Below are 18,157 nucleotides of genomic sequence, written 5' to 3'. Positions count from 1 at the left end.
ATGGGCGGCGGTGCCGACTGGGCCGTGCCGGGCCAGGCTGCCCTTCTGGGAGTAGGGGCAGAGACCCGCGGTGCCGGGGGAGGGTGTGAACTTCCCCCGGGAAAACTGAGCAGGCTGCGGGGCCGGAGAGGCCCAAGGCACACGGCCATGGTGCTGGGCAGCCGGCCAAGGCCAGCTCGCGAGGAGGCAGGTCTGGGGAAGGTGCTGCCAGCCCCCGGGGAGAAGACAACCCTCTGGGCCCAGCCCTTAACGCTGGCCCTCGAGCAAGGGAGAGGTGGAGGAGGAGGAGGAAGCCGACAAATGAGTGTGGAATCACAACTTTATTGTGCCGGTGGAGGGGGATCAGGGCCAGCACTCGGGGACGGCGCACGGCTGGTCCCACGGCAGCGTCCGGGCCGGCTGTAGGGGGTTTGGGCCCGGCGTTGCAAGCGGGAGCGGTCTCGCATGCGCACGGTCCCAGGGGGCTGGAGCGTCTGCCGCTCTCGAGCACTGGCGAGCTGCAGGAGGACCCCGATGGCAGCTGGGTGGCGGTGCTGGGGCTGCTGGTCTCAGGTGCTGGGGAGCTGTGGGACGGTTGGCTAGGGGTGCTGCTCTCAGCACTTGGTGCTGGCGCGCGGCTGCTCTCAGGGCATCTGCTGGGCCGGCTGTAGGGCTTTTGGGCCTGACGGTTCAACCGGGAGCGGTTTCGCGTGCGGTCGGGCCCAGCGGGGCTGGAGCGGCTGCTGTCCTGAAGCACAGGGGAGCCGTGGGACAGCCCTGATGCCGCATTGCCGGGGATGCTGGTTGCCGGTGCCAGGGAGCCGTGGGACGGCCCTAGTGCCGCATGGCTACCAGTGGTGGGGCTGGTGGTTTGCGATGCTGGGGAGCTGCAGGAGTAGCCTGATGCCGCCTGGCTGCCGGTGCTGGGGCTGGTGGTGTCCGGTACCAGCGAGCTGTGGGACAGCCCCAGCGCTGCCTGGCTGGGCGTGCTGCTCTCAGCGCTTGGTGCTGGCGCACGGCTCCCATTACGGCGTCTTCTGGGCGGGCCGTAGGGATTTTGGGCCCGACGTTGTAATCGGGAGCGGTCTCGCACCCGCTCAGGCCCAGGGGGGCTGGAGCAGCTGCTGCCCTGAAGTGCTGGGGAGCCACAGGAGGACCTCAGTGGTGCCTGGCTGGCAGTGCCGGGGCTGCTGCTCTCCGGTGCTGGAGATCCGAGAGACTGCCCTGATGCCGCCTGGCTGGCGGTGCTGGGGCTGCTGGTCTGCGGTGGTGGGGAGCCGCAGGAGGACCCCGATGCCGCCTGGCTGGCGGTGCTGGGGCTGTTGGTCTCCGGTGCCAGGGAGCCGTGGGAAGGCGCTGATCCTGACTGGCTGGCAGTGCTGGGGCCGGCGAGCTCTGAGCTGGCACTGGAGGCTGTAAGGGGAAGCAGGAGGGTCAAGGGCCCGGCCCCGCAGGCCCGGGGCAGGATAGGCCAGAGCGATGCCCCCAGCCCTCCTGGAGCAGAGGGCCTTTGCCAAGCCCACCCCGGGCACCCACTGGCAGGCGTTGCCTGGCCCCTGGCCCCAGCCCAGGGGTACCCAGGTGCTTTGCCTCTTACCGGTGCCCAGGCCAGCACAGCTGTTGCACTCCCAGCTGGCCGTGCTGTTCCTCAAGTAGGAGCAGCGTCTGTGGGTGCCCTCGGCAGCGCAGGAGCAGCACAGGAGCAGTTGCCAGGGCCTGGGGAAGCAAACGGATTCATGGCTGTGAGGACAAAGTGACCGCAGCACGGGATTGTCGGGCAGAGCTCTTGTTCTTCGTCCTTCCGCTTCGAGCCCTTGGCGAGACAGAGATCCCGTGCAGAACCCCGGGGTGCAGCTTTGGCAACTTACCCCTCTTCCTCTGCCTGCTCCCTGCCTCCTGGGCAAAGGCACTCACTGGCATTGCAGCGGCTGTGCCTCTCACTTAGTGCTGCGTATGTACGGCTCTCCTCCCATGACGGCAGTCTGATGGAGAAAGGAAAATTGATGAGCCCCTGCTGCCCCGCAATAAGGCAGACGCGGGGCGCCCCTGCTCTTTCCTCTCTGCCCTGTTTCCAGCTCCTTGCGTGAAGCTGAAGCGCAGACTCACGGGACAGCGGAGGGCCAGGACTGCTGGGGCAGGCCCTGGCACGGCACAGCGCTTGCACCCTCCTGTCTTGTGAGCCGTGCAGAAGGGCACCAACCTGAGGGGGATTCGGATCCCCATGACAAGCATTTCGGCGAGAAAGAGCTCCTTATCTCTACAGAGGGGGCACTGGAAGCAAGAAATGCCGGCGCCCGCAGCCTGTCCCTGCAGGAGAAACATAAGGAGCAGGAGTGAGGCCCTGGTGCTGCTGAGCGGCTGCCGTGCCCCGGGGGCGAGGGAACGGCTCCTACCTGGATGCAGCCCCTGTGGAACCAGGCGTGTTTGCACGCTGGGCACACCATGGTGCCGTAGGACTTTCTGTCCTCCACAAGGTCGAGGCAGATGAGGCAGGTGGTGGTGTTCTCCTCCGGAGCCGCCTCCACTGCCTGCTCTGGACGGTGCTCCCAGCAGAAGGACCTGGGGGGAGGCAGAAAGGGATGGGCGAGGTGAGAAGTGCTGGGTCCTTCCGTGGTGGTGGCGGCTAGGAGGGGGAAGGAGGTGTGAAGGAGCCCCAGAGCTTGCCCGGCTCTGGCTCTGCCTGTGACCGGCCGCTGGGAAGGGTCACTGTGGGTTCCCTTCTTGTTTGGCTGCTGCTGACAGGAAGGGGACTGAAGGCGAGGAGCCTCCGCCACGAGGGCCGGCTGCCCTTACCAGTAGAGCCCAAAGAACTGGGTGACGCATCCGCCCTCCACGGCACAGGGGAGATGGAAGCTGCGGTCGCAGCCCGTCTCCTGGCAGGTGATGGTGGCCCCGCTCTCGCCACAGACAAAGCAGTGCTGGAAAGAGCAGAGCAGCCCCCTTCAGCAGCAGCCTCAGGGCCTCCGCAGCCAGCCCCGCACCTCCGGGCAGGGCGCAGGATGTGGCCGCTGCTGGGCCACACTGCGCAGATCCGCCTGGCGGAGGAGGCCCCTGTGCTGGAGCCTCTGTGGAGCTGCTGGGAGCAAGACTTCTGTCTCCAGAGCTGGTTGGAAGGGCTGGGCTTTCTTTCTTGGCGTCTGGGCTAAGGTCCCGCAAACCTCTCCTGCCACAAATCTCCCTGTTCTTGGCGGGTCCTCACCTTCTGTGCTGCCCGCAGGATCGTGCGTCGAATATCCTCAGGGAGAAATCCCAGGAGTCCTACTCCCTCGCGGCCTTTCTGAAAAAGCTCGTTGGCAAAATACTGCAGAAGAGAAAAGACGAGGAGCTGATGAGGAGTGTGTGGCAGGGACAGCCTGTTGGAAAGCTGGAGGGAGCTCCGGCGGAACTCACCAGGCAAAACACATGGGCGCAGAGCCCTCGCTTCTGCAGTTTATGCCCGCAGATATCCGGGTCAGCCTGTGCCCGGCGACACAGCATGCATGCTGGAGGGGAGAGAGCAAATGGCACCGGGAATGAGCACCTCCGCGGGGCCGGGGGAAGCGTCCCTGAGGGCTGTTCCCCACGGGCCTGCTCTGTCCCTGCCTAGCTGGCTGATGGGCAGGGCTGGAGGGCTTGGAGAGGAAGGGGGCATTGCAGGCCCGGGTGTCCCAGCAGGTGCCCGCTGCCCGGCCTGGGCCCCGCTTGCTGAGGAAAGGAGGGGCCCTGCCCCGGGGCGGTTGGGGAGCTCCTGCCTCCCCCTGCCACCGCTCTCGGCCCCACGCTGACCGCCCCGACAACCCCTGCGCCACGCTGTGGGAGGGAGACTTTGCTCTCACCCTTCTCCATCGAGTTGGAGGCCTCAGGCTTCCTTGCAGCCATGGCGCACGTCAACGGTGAGTGTTCGGAGAGTCCCTGTCCCAGCAGCGCTGGGGTGCCTCCTCCAAATGCTCCTCTGCTGCCTCTGAGGGAGAAGCGGGAGGCGGGTGAGGGAGAAGCGAGACGCAGCTGAGCTTGCAGCACAGGCCCAGAGCCCCGAGGTGTGGGGCCCCCCTCCTCGCTGGGCAGCCCCGCGCAAGCCCCGTCCCTCCCCTGCCCTCTCCTCACCTCACCAGGGCGCGCCAATGCACAGCCCGAGCCCAGCGCTCCTTTTTGTGGGCTTGCCCCCGCGGGTCACAGTGGCCACTGTGACATCATCGCCGCTGGCCTGCGCGCGCCTCAAACACGGGCAGGGACGCCATCAGCCGCCTGCCACCCCCTCTGAGGCGACCCCCACCTCACAGGGGTGTCTGTGAAGTGCCGAGGCAGGGGCGCGAGCCCTCGGCACCCACGTAACCGGGGCGGCTGGTCCTGCGGCAAGCGCAGAGTCAAACGCCAGGTGCCGTGCGGCAGCCGTCGAGGGTGGCACCGTTGGCCGAAAGGTTCTGTTCAGGCAGTGCGATTCCAGGGCCAAGGGAAAGCTCTGCTCCTGCCCCCGGCACGGGGAGCGCTGCCAGCAGGACGGGGAAGGTGATCCTTCCTCTCTGCGCCACCCTGGTAAGGCTGCATCTGCAGTATTGCCTCCGGTTCTGGGCTCCCCAGTAGAGGGGACAGAAGCGACCTTTGAGCCTGACCTGGGCTCACGCATCCCGTCCGCTCAGACGCGGCGGGTGGCCGGGGCACAGCACAGGACCTCAGGACGGCACCTAAGTGTCGCAGGTGGCCCAACATCTTTCTCTTGAACACCTTAGCGCTTTGGTGATGCGCTGCGTCCAGAACAAAAAGCAGCAGGACCGCAAGCTGGGGAGTGACGGCGGAAATGGCCTTTTCCCGTGGCAATAAACTGCCTTTCAGCGTCAGTGCGAGCCTTTCCTTGGTGGGGTAGGAAGCTGCAAGTGACTGTGGGGCAGCGTGGGAGGCGGTGGGTGGGAGCGTTGTTCTGTTTGAGGGGAGAAAGGCTCCACAGAGGGATCTGGACAGGCTGCATCGGTGGGCCCCGAGGGTTGTCAAGCACTGGAACAGGCCGCCCAGGGAAGTGGTTGAGTCCCCGTGCCGGGAGGTATTTAAAAGACGTGTAGACGTGGCGCTTAGGGCCGTGGCTTAGTGGTGGACTTGGCAGTGCTAGGTCAACAGTTGGACTCGATGATCTTAAGGGTCTTTTCCAACCTAAACGATTCTATGATTCTAATTACCATTCAATTCTTGCTCAGTCACCATTTGATTACCATTTGATTTTCATTCCATCATTGATTAATTACCATTTGATCATCGCTTAATCATTAAGGAAGCCCTTTTAGTTAACGCCACAACGATGACTTGTCTGCAGAATTCCCCTGCGACGCCAGGACAAAGACCAGACGGTGTCTCAGGCACAACCAGAGTAGGAAAAAAGGAATGCGAAAGCCAGGATTGGAGAATCCAGGTCCGCAATGCAATTCCGGACCAAGAGAGAAACCTGAAACCCCCGGAAGCCCTTCTACCATAGTAGCTGGCTGACCCTGCTGCGAGTGACTAGAGGCTTCCCAGGCTGCCTCCTTCAGCTCCTGCTTTTAGAGTGTCCTCGGCCATCCTCTTCTGCCGGCCACCTTCCAAGCGGAACTCTGGTGCGCAGGGTTTCCTTCCCACCAGGCTTTCTGAGATTTCGCTCGGCCTTCCAACGCCAGGACGTTACAGAGCTCCGTTCGCTAGATGGCGACAGAGGGGAACGGTGCCAGGGAACAAGCACCTGGGTTCAGAGCGAGGCTGTGCGTGAGCACAGCTCTTTGGCCAGCTCCACTTGACGAGCTCCATTGCTCGGGAGTGCCTCGGAGCTCCCGTCGCAATCCCCCTGAAGAGCACTCCCTGTTCTGGCCGTGTCTAGCCCTCACACCTTCCCAATCACAGCAGTCAAGAACAGAAGGACAAAGTGCTGCCACCGAGTTCTCTTTCGGACCCTCTCTACCTCATTGCCTCTTTGTTGGCAGAAAAGCCCGTCAGGTCTGCCGGGTTCCCCTGCCTTCCTCAGAGAGGACAGCTGCTCCCTCCTTGAAGGAATCAACTTTCATGCTGCACTAAGGCAGGCACTTAATGCACACACCGTAAGACTACCTCTAGTTGGCCCGAAGGGCAAGTCTGGTCGTTCAGATCTGTACAGCCACCCCACAAAGGGATTTCCTTCGCACTTTGGTCACCATTATTCTTTGATTCAGCCTTGTAGCTCTCCGCCAACTTCCACGGAGCTGTTCAGCGGTCACTCTGCAACCAAATCTTTTCTCCTTCTTGCACTAGAAAGGTACTTGCTGGTCCCCAACAGGAGGAGGGAAACCCTTTTGGCTGACTGACAGTTCCCAGGCCCCTTGTTACCCTCCCGTAGAGCACATGTGATTGCTTGGCTCTAAAGGGCGTATGACGGGACTCAGGCCCTCAGTAACAGGTACTGCTCTGACTCTCCTGAAGTCTCCACAGAGGAGTACAGTCCTTCCCAGGTGTTTGCAATCTCTATTAAAAAGGATTTCTGGGCTTATACTGCACGAAGGAAGCCTTCCGTTGGTAGAGCAGCAATCATGCTGGGGAACAGGAGACGGAACTGGGGAACGGGGAATGCCCTTTGGCTACTGTAGAAACACAATCTACAGCAATCTCCATGTTGCAAATACAGACGTGGAACTGAACTGAACTTCTAAAGAAAAGCAGCTTTGCCACTTTGCTGCAATTCTCACTAAGCTGGGCGACAAGGATAGGAAATTGCTTCTGGCCTTGTCCAGAAGGAAACAGAGTTGAAGGGTGTCACAAGTCGCTGGGGCCGGGGCGCGTGATTTTGGGGGGCGAGCCGCGAGGGCCATGCCGGGCGGGCGGGCGGGTGCGCGCAGCCCACGTTGCCGGAAGATGGGCGGCGGTGCCGACTGGGCCGTGCCGGGCCAGGCTGCCCTTCTGGGAGTAGGGGCAGAGACCCGCGGTGCCGGGGGAGGGTGTGAACTTCCCCCGGGAAAACTGAGCAGGCTGCGGGGCCGGAGAGGCCCAAGGCACACGGCCATGGTGCTGGGCAGCCGGCCAAGGCCAGCTCGCGAGGAGGCAGGTCTGGGGAAGGTGCTGCCAGCCCCCGGGGAGAAGACAACCCTCTGGGCCCAGCCCTTAACGCTGGCCCTCGAGCAAGGGAGAGGTGGAGGAGGAGGAGGAAGCCGACAAATGAGTGTGGAATCACAACTTTATTGTGCCGGTGGAGGGGGATCAGGGCCAGCACTCGGGGACGGCGCACGGCTGGTCCCACGGCAGCGTCCGGGCCGGCTGTAGGGGGTTTGGGCCCGGCGTTGCAAGCGGGAGCGGTCTCGCATGCGCACGGTCCCAGGGGGGCTGGAGCGTCTGCCGCTCTCGAGCACTGGCGAGCTGCAGGAGGACCCCGATGGCAGCTGGGTGGCGGTGCTGGGGCTGCTGGTCTCAGGTGCTGGGGAGCTGTGGGACGGTTGGCTAGGGGTGCTGCTCTCAGCACTTGGTGCTGGCGCGCGGCTGCTCTCAGGGCATCTGCTGGGCCGGCTGTAGGGCTTTTGGGCCTGACGGTTCAACCGGGAGCGGTTTCGCGTGCGGTCGGGCCCAGCGGGGCTGGAGCGGCTGCTGTCCTGAAGCACAGGGGAGCCGTGGGACAGCCCTGATGCCGCATTGCCGGGGATGCTGGTTGCCGGTGCCAGGGAGCCGTGGGACGGCCCTAGTGCCGCATGGCTACCAGTGGTGGGGCTGGTGGTTTGCGATGCTGGGGAGCTGCAGGAGTAGCCTGATGCCGCCTGGCTGCCGGTGCTGGGGCTGGTGGTGTCCGGTACCAGCGAGCTGTGGGACAGCCCCAGCGCTGCCTGGCTGGGCGTGCTGCTCTCAGCGCTTGGTGCTGGCGCACGGCTCCCATTACGGCGTCTTCTGGGCGGGCCGTAGGGATTTTGGGCCCGACGTTGTAATCGGGAGCGGTCTCGCACCCGCTCAGGCCCAGGGGGCTGGAGCAGCTGCTGCCCTGAAGTGCTGGGGAGCCACAGGAGGACCTCAGTGGTGCCTGGCTGGCAGTGCCGGGGCTGCTGCTCTCCGGTGCTGGAGATCCGAGAGACTGCCCTGATGCCGCCTGGCTGGCGGTGCTGGGGCTGCTGGTCTGCGGTGGTGGGGAGCCGCAGGAGGACCCCGATGCCGCCTGGCTGGCGGTGCTGGGGCTGTTGGTCTCCGGTGCCAGGGAGCCGTGGGAAGGCGCTGATCCTGACTGGCTGGCAGTGCTGGGGCCGGCGAGCTCTGAGCTGGCACTGGAGGCTGTAAGGGGAAGCAGGAGGGTCAAGGGCCCGGCCCCGCAGGCCCGGGGCAGGATAGGCCAGAGCGATGCCCCCAGCCCTCCTGGAGCAGAGGGCCTTTGCCAAGCCCACCCCGGGCACCCACTGGCAGGCGTTGCCTGGCCCCTGGCCCCAGCCCAGGGGTACCCAGGTGCTTTGCCTCTTACCGGTGCCCAGGCCAGCACAGCTGTTGCACTCCCAGCTGGCCGTGCTGTTCCTCAAGTAGGAGCAGCGTCTGTGGGTGCCCTCGGCAGCGCAGGAGCAGCACAGGAGCAGTTGCCAGGGCCTGGGGAAGCAAACGGATTCATGGCTGTGAGGACAAAGTGACCGCAGCACGGGATTGTCGGGCAGAGCTCTTGTTCTTCGTCCTTCCGCTTCGAGCCCTTGGCGAGACAGAGATCCCGTGCAGAACCCCGGGGTGCAGCTTTGGCAACTTACCCCTCTTCCTCTGCCTGCTCCCTGCCTCCTGGGCAAAGGCACTCACTGGCATCGCAGCGGCTGTGCCTCTCACTTAGTGCTGCGTATGTACGGCTCTCCTCCCATGACGGCAGTCTGATGGAGAAAGGAAAATTGATGAGCCCCTGCTGCCCCGCAATAAGGCAGACGCGGGGCGCCCCTGCTCTTTCCTCTCTGCCCTGTTTCCAGCTCCTTGCGTGAAGCTGAAGCGCAGACTCACGGGACAGCGGAGGGCCAGGACTGCTGGGGCAGGCCCTGGCACGGCACAGCGCTTGCACCCTCCTGTCTTGTGAGCCGTGCAGAAGGGCACCAACCTGAGGGGGATTCGGATCCCCATGACAAGCATTTCGGCGAGAAAGAGCTCCTTATCTCTACAGAGGGGGCACTGGAAGCAAGAAATGCCGGCGCCCGCAGCCTGTCCCTGCAGGAGAAACATAAGGAGCAGGAGTGAGGCCCTGGTGCTGCTGAGCGGCTGCCGTGCCCCGGGGGCGAGGGAACGGCTCCTACCTGGATGCAGCCCCTGTGGAACCAGGCGTGTTTGCACGCTGGGCACACCATGGTGCCGTAGGACTTTCTGTCCTCCACAAGGTCGAGGCAGATGAGGCAGGTGGTGGTGTTCTCCTCCGGAGCCGCCTCCACTGCCTGCTCTGGACGGTGCTCCCAGCAGAAGGACCTGGGGGGAGGCAGAAAGGGATGGGCGAGGTGAGAAGTGCTGGGTCCTTCCGTGGTGGTGGCGGCTAGGAGGGGGAAGGAGGTGTGAAGGAGCCCCAGAGCTTGCCCGGCTCTGGCTCTGCCTGTGACCGGCCGCTGGGAAGGGTCACTGTGGGTTCCCTTCTTGTTTGGCTGCTGCTGACAGGAAGGGGACTGAAGGCGAGGAGCCTCCGCCACGAGGGCCGGCTGCCCTTACCAGTAGAGCCCAAAGAACTGGGTGACGCATCCGCCCTCCACGGCACAGGGGAGATGGAAGCTGCGGTCGCAGCCCGTCTCCTGGCAGGTGATGGTGGCCCCGCTCTCGCCACAGACAAAGCAGTGCTGGAAAGAGCAGAGCAGCCCCCTTCAGCAGCAGCCTCAGGGCCTCCGCAGCCAGCCCCGCACCTCCGGGCAGGGCGCAGGATGTGGCCGCTGCTGGGCCACACCGCGCAGATCCGCCTGGCGGAGGAGGCCCCTGTGCTGGAGCCTCTGTGGAGCTGCTGGGAGCAAGACTTCTGTCTCCAGAGCTGGTTGGAAGGGCTGGGCTTTCTTTCTTGGCGTCTGGGCTAAGGTCCCGCAAACCTCTCCTGCCACAAATCTCCCTGTTCTTGGCGGGTCCTCACCTTCTGTGCTGCCCGCAGGATCGTGCGTCGAATATCCTCAGGGAGAAATCCCAGGAGTCCTACTCCCTCGCGGCCTTTCTGAAAAAGCTCGTTGGCAAAATACTGCAGAAGAGAAAAGACGAGGAGCTGATGAGGAGTGTGTGGCAGGGACAGCCTGTTGGAAAGCTGGAGGGAGCTCCGGCGGAACTCACCAGGCAAAACACATGGGCGCAGAGCCCTCGCTTCTGCAGTTTATGCCCGCAGATATCCGGGTCAGCCTGTGCCCGGCGACACAGCATGCATGCTGGAGGGGAGAGAGCAAATGGCACCGGGAATGAGCACCTCCGCGGGGCCGGGGGAAGCGTCCCTGAGGGCTGTTCCCCACGGGCCTGCTCTGTCCCTGCCTAGCTGGCTGATGGGCAGGGCTGGAGGGCTTGGAGAGGAAGGGGGCATTGCAGGCCCGGGTGTCCCAGCAGGTGCCCGCTGCCCGGCCTGGGCCCCGCTTGCTGAGGAAAGGAGGGGCCCTGCCCCGGGGCGGTTGGGGAGCTCCTGCCTCCCCCTGCCACCGCTCTCGGCCCCACGCTGACCGCCCCGACAACCCCTGCGCCACGCTGTGGGAGGGAGACTTTGCTCTCACCCTTCTCCATCGAGTTGGAGGCCTCAGGCTTCCTTGCAGCCATGGCGCACGTCAACGGTGAGTGTTCGGAGAGTCCCTGTCCCAGCAGCGCTGGGGTGCCTCCTCCAAATGCTCCTCTGCTGCCTCTGAGGGAGAAGCGGGAGGCGGGTGAGGGAGAAGCGAGACGCAGCTGAGCTTGCAGCACAGGCCCAGAGCCCCGAGGTGTGGGGCCCCCCTCCTCGCTGGGCAGCCCCGCGCAAGCCCCGTCCCTCCCCTGCCCTCTCCTCACCTCACCAGGGCGCGCCAATGCACAGCCCGAGCCCAGCGCTCCTTTTTGTGGGCTTGCCCCCGCGGGTCACAGTGGCCACTGTGACATCATCGCCGCTGGCCTGCGCGCGCCTCAAACACGGGCAGGGACGCCATCAGCCGCCTGCCACCCCCTCTGAGGCGACCCCCACCTCACAGGGGTGTCTGTGAAGTGCCGAGGCAGGGGCGCGAGCCCTCGGCACCCACGTAACCGGGGCGGCTGGTCCTGCGGCAAGCGCAGAGTCAAACGCCAGGTGCCGTGCGGCAGCCGTCGAGGGTGGCACCGTTGGCCGAAAGGTTCTGTTCAGGCAGTGCGATTCCAGGGCCAAGGGAAAGCTCTGCTCCTGCCCCCGGCACGGGGAGCGCTGCCAGCAGGACGGGGAAGGTGATCCTTCCTCTCTGCGCCACCCTGGTAAGGCTGCATCTGCAGTATTGCCTCCGGTTCTGGGCTCCCCAGTAGAGGGGACAGAAGCGACCTTTGAGCCTGACCTGGGCTCACGCATCCCGTCCGCTCAGACGCGGCGGGTGGCCGGGGCACAGCACAGGACCTCAGGACGGCACCTAAGTGTCGCAGGTGGCCCAACATCTTTCTCTTGAACACCTTAGCGCTTTGGTGATGCGCTGCGTCCAGAACAAAAAGCAGCAGGACCGCAAGCTGGGGAGTGACGGCGGAAATGGCCTTTTCCCGTGGCAATAAACTGCCTTTCAGCGTCAGTGCGAGCCTTTCCTTGGTGGGGTAGGAAGCTGCAAGTGACTGTGGGGCAGCGTGGGAGGCGGTGGGTGGGAGCGTTGTTCTGTTTGAGGGGAGAAAGGCTCCACAGAGGGATCTGGACAGGCTGCATCGGTGGGCCCCGAGGGTTGTCAAGCACTGGAACAGGCCGCCCAGGGAAGTGGTTGAGTCCCCGTGCCGGGAGGTATTTAAAAGACGTGTAGACGTGGCGCTTAGGGCCGTGGCTTAGTGGTGGACTTGGCAGTGCTAGGTCAACAGTTGGACTCGATGATCTTAAGGGTCTTTTCCAACCTAAACGATTCTATGATTCTAATTACCATTCAATTCTTGCTCAGTCACCATTTGATTACCATTTGATTTTCATTCCATCATTGATTAATTACCATTTGATCATCGCTTAATCATTAAGGAAGCCCTTTTAGTTAACGCCACAACGATGACTTGTCTGCAGGATTCCCCTGCGACGCCAGGACAAAGACCAGACGGTGTCTCAGGCACAACCAGAGTAGGAAAAAAGGAATGCGAAAGCCAGGATTGGAGAATCCAGGTCCGCAATGCAATTCCGGACCAAGAGAGAAACCTGAAACCCCCGGAAGCCCTTCTACCATAGTAGCTGGCTGACCCTGCTGCGAGTGACTAGAGGCTTCCCAGGCTGCCTCCTTCAGCTCCTGCTTTTAGAGTGTCCTCGGCCATCCTCTTCTGCCGGCCACCTTCCAAGCGGAACTCTGGTGCGCAGGGTTTCCTTCCCACCAGGCTTTCTGAGATTTCGCTCGGCCTTCCAACGCCAGGACGTTACAGAGCTCCGTTCGCTAGATGGCGACAGAGGGGAACGGTGCCAGGGAACAAGCACCTGGGTTCAGAGCGAGGCTGTGCGTGAGCACAGCTCTTTGGCCAGCTCCACTTGACGAGCTCCATTGCTCGGGAGTGCCTCGGAGCTCCCGTCGCAATCCCCCTGAAGAGCACTCCCTGTTCTGGCCGTGTCTAGCCCTCACACCTTCCCAATCACAGCAGTCAAGAACAGAAGGACAAAGTGCTGCCACCGAGTTCTCTTTCGGACCCTCTCTACCTCATTGCCTCTTTGTTGGCAGAAAAGCCCGTCAGGTCTGCCGGGTTCCCCTGCCTTCCTCAGAGAGGACAGCTGCTCCCTCCTTGAAGGAATCAACTTTCATGCTGCACTAAGGCAGGCACTTAATGCACACACCGTAAGACTACCTCTAGTTGGCCCGAAGGGCAAGTCTGGTCGTTCAGATCTGTACAGCCACCCCACAAAGGGATTTCCTTCGCACTTTGGTCACCATTATTCTTTGATTCAGCCTTGTAGCTCTCCGCCAACTTCCACGGAGCTGTTCAGCGGTCACTCTGCAACCAAATCTTTTCTCCTTCTTGCACTAGAAAGGTACTTGCTGGTCCCCAACAGGAGGAGGGAAACCCTTTTGGCTGACTGACAGTTCCCAGGCCCCTTGTTACCCTCCCGTAGAGCACATGTGATTGCTTGGCTCTAAAGGGCGTATGACGGGACTCAGGCCCTCAGTAACAGGTACTGCTCTGACTCTCCTGAAGTCTCCACAGAGGAGTACAGTCCTTCCCAGGTGTTTGCAATCTCTATTAAAAAGGATTTCTGGGCTTATACTGCACGAAGGAAGCCTTCCGTTGGTAGAGCAGCAATCATGCTGGGGAACAGGAGACGGAACTGGGGAACGGGGAATGCCCTTTGGCTACTGTAGAAACACAATCTACAGCAATCTCCATGTTGCAAATACAGACGTGGAACTGAACTGAACTTCTAAAGAAAAGCAGCTTTGCCACTTTGCTGCAATTCTCACTAAGCTGGGCGACAAGGATAGGAAATTGCTTCTGGCCTTGTCCAGAAGGAAACAGAGTTGAAGGGTGTCACAAGTCGCTGGGGCCGGGGCGCGTGATTTTGGGGGGCGAGCCGCGAGGGCCATGCCGGGCGGGCGGGCGGGTGCGCGCAGCCCACGTTGCCGGAAGATGGGCGGCGGTGCCGACTGGGCCGTGCCGGGCCAGGCTGCCCTTCTGGGAGTAGGGGCAGAGACCCGCGGTGCCGGGGGAGGGTGTGAACTTCCCCCGGGAAAACTGAGCAGGCTGCGGGGCCGGAGAGGCCCAAGGCACACGGCCATGGTGCTGGGCAGCCGGCCAAGGCCAGCTCGCGAGGAGGCAGGTCTGGGGAAGGTGCTGCCAGCCCCCGGGGAGAAGACAACCCTCTGGGCCCAGCCCTTAACGCTGGCCCTCGAGCAAGGGAGAGGTGGAGGAGGAGGAGGAAGCCGACAAATGAGTGTGGAATCACAACTTTATTGTGCCGGTGGAGGGGGATCAGGGCCAGCACTCGGGGACGGCGCACGGCTGGTCCCACGGCAGCGTCCGGGCCGGCTGTAGGGGGTTTGGGCCCGGCGTTGCAAGCGGGAGCGGTCTCGCATGCGCACGGTCCCAGGGGGGCTGGAGCGTCTGCCGCTCTCGAGCACTGGCGAGCTGCAGGAGGACCCCGATGGCAGCTGGGTGGCGGTGCTGGGGCTGCTGGTCTCAGGTGCTGGGGAGCTGTGGGACGGTTGGCTAGGGGTGCTGCTCTCAGCACTTGGTGCTGGCGCGCGGCTGCTCTCAGGGCATCTGCTGGGCCGGCTGTAGGGCTTTTGGGCCTGACGGTTCAACCGGGAGCGGTTTCGCGTGCGGTCGGGCCCAGCGGGGCTGGAGCGGCTGCTGTCCTGAAGCACAGGGGAGCCGTGGGACAGCCCTGATGCCGCATTGCCGGGGATGCTGGTTGCCGGTGCCAGGGAGCCGTGGGACGGCCCTAGTGCCGCATGGCTACCAGTGGTGGGGCTGGTGGTTTGCGATGCTGGGGAGCTGCAGGAGTAGCCTGATGCCGCCTGGCTGCCGGTGCTGGGGCTGGTGGTGTCCGGTACCAGCGAGCTGTGGGACAGCCCCAGCGCTGCCTGGCTGGGCGTGCTGCTCTCAGCGCTTGGTGCTGGCGCACGGCTCCCATTACGGCGTCTTCTGGGCGGGCCGTAGGGATTTTGGGCCCGACGTTGTAATCGGGAGCGGTCTCGCACCCGCTCAGGCCCAGGGGGGCTGGAGCAGCTGCTGCCCTGAAGTGCTGGGGAGCCACAGGAGGACCTCAGTGGTGCCTGGCTGGCAGTGCCGGGGCTGCTGCTCTCCGGTGCTGGAGATCCGAGAGACTGCCCTGATGCCGCCTGGCTGGCGGTGCTGGGGCTGCTGGTCTGCGGTGGTGGGGAGCCGCAGGAGGACCCCGATGCCGCCTGGCTGGCGGTGCTGGGGCTGTTGGTCTCCGGTGCCAGGGAGCCGTGGGAAGGCGCTGATCCTGACTGGCTGGCAGTGCTGGGGCCGGCGAGCTCTGAGCTGGCACTGGAGGCTGTAAGGGGAAGCAGGAGGGTCAAGGGCCCGGCCCCGCAGGCCCGGGGCAGGATAGGCCAGAGCGATGCCCCCAGCCCTCCTGGAGCAGAGGGCCTTTGCCAAGCCCACCCCGGGCACCCACTGGCAGGCGTTGCCTGGCCCCTGGCCCCAGCCCAGGGGTACCCAGGTGCTTTGCCTCTTACCGGTGCCCAGGCCAGCACAGCTGTTGCACTCCCAGCTGGCCGTGCTGTTCCTCAAGTAGGAGCAGCGTCTGTGGGTGCCCTCGGCAGCGCAGGAGCAGCACAGGAGCAGTTGCCAGGGCCTGGGGAAGCAAACGGATTCATGGCTGTGAGGACAAAGTGACCGCAGCACGGGATTGTCGGGCAGAGCTCTTGTTCTTCGTCCTTCCGCTTCGAGCCCTTGGCGAGACAGAGATCCCGTGCAGAACCCCGGGGTGCAGCTTTGGCAACTTACCCCTCTTCCTCTGCCTGCTCCCTGCCTCCTGGGCAAAGGCACTCACTGGCATCGCAGCGGCTGTGCCTCTCACTTAGTGCTGCGTATGTACGGCTCTCCTCCCATGACGGCAGTCTGATGGAGAAAGGAAAATTGATGAGCCCCTGCTGCCCCGCAATAAGGCAGACGCGGGGCGCCCCTGCTCTTTCCTCTCTGCCCTGTTTCCAGCTCCTTGCGTGAAGCTGAAGCGCAGACTCACGGGACAGCGGAGGGCCAGGACTGCTGGGGCAGGCCCTGGCACGGCACAGCGCTTGCACCCTCCTGTCTTGTGAGCCGTGCAGAAGGGCACCAACCTGAGGGGGATTCGGATCCCCATGACAAGCATTTCGGCGAGAAAGAGCTCCTTATCTCTACAGAGGGGGCACTGGAAGCAAGAAATGCCGGCGCCCGCAGCCTGTCCCTGCAGGAGAAACATAAGGAGCAGGAGTGAGGCCCTGGTGCTGCTGAGCGGCTGCCGTGCCCCGGGGGCGAGGGAACGGCTCCTACCTGGATGCAGCCCCTGTGGAACCAGGCGTGTTTGCACGCTGGGCACACCATGGTGCCGTAGGACTTTCTGTCCTCCACAAGGTCGAGGCAGATGAGGCAGGTGGTGGTGTTCTCCTCCGGAGCCGCCTCCACTGCCTGCTCTGGACGGTGCTCCCAGCAGAAGGACCTGGGGGGAGGCAGAAAGGGATGGGCGAGGTGAGAAGTGCTGGGTCCTTCCGTGGTGGTGGCGGCTAGGAGGGGGAAGGAGGTGTGAAGGAGCCCCAGAGCTTGCCCGGCTCTGGCTCTGCCTGTGACCGGCCGCTGGGAAGGGTCACTGTGGGTTCCCTTCTTGTTTGGCTGCTGCTGACAGGAAGGGGACTGAAGGCGAGGAGCCTCCGCCACGAGGGCCGGCTGCCCTTACCAGTAGAGCCCAAAGAACTGGGTGACGCATCCGCCCTCCACGGCACAGGGGAGATGGAAGCTGCGGTCGCAGCCCGTCTCCTGGCAGGTGATGGTGGCCCCGCTCTCGCCACAGACAAAGCAGTGCTGGAAAGAGCAGAGCAGCCCCCTTCAGCAGCAGCCTCAGGGCCTCCGCAGCCAGCCCCGCACCTCCGGGCAGGGCGCAGGATGTGGCCGCTGCTGGGCCACACCGCGCAGATCCGCCTGGCGGAGGAGGCCCCTGTGCTGGAGCCTCTGTGGAGCCGCTGGGAGCAAGACTTCTGTCTCCAGAGCTGGTTGGAAGGGCTGGGCTTTCTTTCTTGGCGTCTGGGCTAAGGTCCCGCAAACCTCTCCTGCCACAAATCTCCCTGTTCTTGGCGGGTCCTCACCTTCTGTGCTGCCCGCAGGATCGTGCGTCGAATATCCTCAGGGAGAAATCCCAGGAGTCCTACTCCCTCGCGGCCTTTCTGAAAAAGCTCGTTGGCAAAATACTGCAGAAGAGAAAAGACGAGGAGCTGATGAGGAGTGTGTGGCAGGGACAGCCTGTTGGAAAGCTGGAGGGAGCTCCGGCGGAACTCACCAGGCAAAACACATGGGCGCAGAGCCCTCGCTTCTGCAGTTTATGCCCGCAGATATCCGGGTCAGCCTGTGCCCGGCGACACAGCATGCATGCTGGAGGGGAGAGAGCAAATGGCACCGGGAATGAGCACCTCCGCGGGGCCGGGGGAAGCGTCCCTGAGGGCTGTTCCCCACGGGCCTGCTCTGTCCCTGCCTAGCTGGCTGATGGGCAGGGCTGGAGGGCTTGGAGAGGAAGGGGGCATTGCAGGCCCGGGTGTCCCAGCAGGTGCCCGCTGCCCGGCCTGGGCCCCGCTTGCTGAGGAAAGGAGGGGCCCTGCCCCGGGGCGGTTGGGGAGCTCCTGCCTCCCCCTGCCACCGCTCTCGGCCCCACGCTGACCGCCCCGACAACCCCTGCGCCACGCTGTGGGAGGGAGACTTTGCTCTCACCCTTCTCCATCGAGTTGGAGGCCTCAGGCTTCCTTGCAGCCATGGCGCACGTCAACGGTGAGTGTTCGGAGAGTCCCTGTCCCAGCAGCGCTGGGGTGCCTCCTCCAAATGCTCCTCTGCTGCCTCTGAGGGAGAAGCGGGAGGCGGGTGAGGGAGAAGCGAGACGCAGCTGAGCTTGCAGCACAGGCCCAGAGCCCCGAGGTGTGGGGCCCCCCTCCTCGCTGGGCAGCCCCGCGCAAGCCCCGTCCCTCCCCTGCCCTCTCCTCACCTCACCAGGGCGCGCCAATGCACAGCCCGAGCCCAGCGCTCCTTTTTGTGGGCTTGCCCCCGCGGGTCACAGTGGCCACTGTGACATCATCGCCGCTGGCCTGCGCGCGCCTCAAACACGGGCAGGGACGCCATCAGCCGCCTGCCACCCCCTCTGAGGCGACCCCCACCTCACAGGGGTGTCTGTGAAGTGCCGAGGCAGGGGCGCGAGCCCTCGGCACCCACCTAACCGGGGCGGCTGGTCCTGCGGCAAGCGCAGAGTCAAATGCCAGGTGCCATGCGGCAGTCGTCGAGGGTGGCACCGTTGGCCGAAAGGTTCTGTTCAGGCAGTGCGATTCCAGGGCCAAGGGAAAGCTCTGCTCCTGCCCCCGGCACGGGGAGCGCTGCCAGCAGGACGGGGAAGGTGATCCTTCCTCTCTGCGCCACCCTGGTAAGGCTGCATCTGCAGTATTGCCTCCGGTTCTGGGCTCCCCAGTAGAGGGGACAGAAGCGACCTTTG

The 18,157-nt window shown here is 63.9% G+C and overlaps 3 protein-coding genes across 3 annotated transcripts; all 3 read right to left on the bottom strand.

Moving 5' to 3' along the window:
• Positions 1-550: 550 nt before the first annotated feature.
• Positions 551-3,837, bottom strand: LOC148050173 (E3 ubiquitin-protein ligase PHF7-like). Its single transcript, XM_087744910.1, has 8 exons — positions 3,795-3,837; positions 3,370-3,461; positions 3,179-3,280; positions 2,773-2,897; positions 2,373-2,538; positions 2,180-2,286; positions 1,848-1,961; positions 551-1,695 (listed from the first exon to the last, which is right to left on the bottom strand). Exons 1-8 carry the CDS (start codon positions 3,835-3,837, stop codon positions 1,077-1,079), a joined length of 1,368 nt encoding a protein of 455 aa, XP_087601036.1. The 3' UTR covers positions 551-1,076.
• A 3,281-nt stretch (positions 3,838-7,118) lies between these two features.
• On the bottom strand, positions 7,119-10,635 carry LOC148050172 (uncharacterized). The gene is made up of 8 exons (XM_087744266.1): positions 10,593-10,635; positions 10,168-10,259; positions 9,977-10,078; positions 9,571-9,695; positions 9,171-9,336; positions 8,978-9,084; positions 8,646-8,759; positions 7,119-8,493 (listed from the first exon to the last, which is right to left on the bottom strand). Exons 1-8 carry the CDS (start codon positions 10,633-10,635, stop codon positions 7,119-7,121), a joined length of 2,124 nt encoding a protein of 707 aa, XP_087600392.1.
• A 3,282-nt stretch (positions 10,636-13,917) lies between these two features.
• On the bottom strand, positions 13,918-17,434 carry LOC148050171 (E3 ubiquitin-protein ligase PHF7-like). The gene is made up of 8 exons (XM_087744033.1): positions 17,392-17,434; positions 16,967-17,058; positions 16,776-16,877; positions 16,370-16,494; positions 15,970-16,135; positions 15,777-15,883; positions 15,445-15,558; positions 13,918-15,292 (listed from the first exon to the last, which is right to left on the bottom strand). The coding sequence occupies exons 1-8, from the start codon at positions 17,432-17,434 to the stop codon at positions 14,674-14,676; spliced, it is 1,368 nt and encodes a 455-aa protein (XP_087600159.1). The 3' UTR covers positions 13,918-14,673.
• Between the last annotated feature and the right edge of the window lie 723 nt (positions 17,435-18,157).

Source organism: Nipponia nippon, unplaced genomic scaffold, assembly GCF_047370975.1.
Source record: "Nipponia nippon isolate SJK-2023a ecotype South Korea unplaced genomic scaffold, ASM4737097v1 scaffold_9, whole genome shotgun sequence".
NCBI lineage: Eukaryota > Metazoa > Chordata > Aves > Pelecaniformes > Threskiornithidae > Nipponia > Nipponia nippon.
Note: the sequence above shows the minus strand (reverse complement) of the source record. Positions and strands in the feature narration are given on the sequence as shown.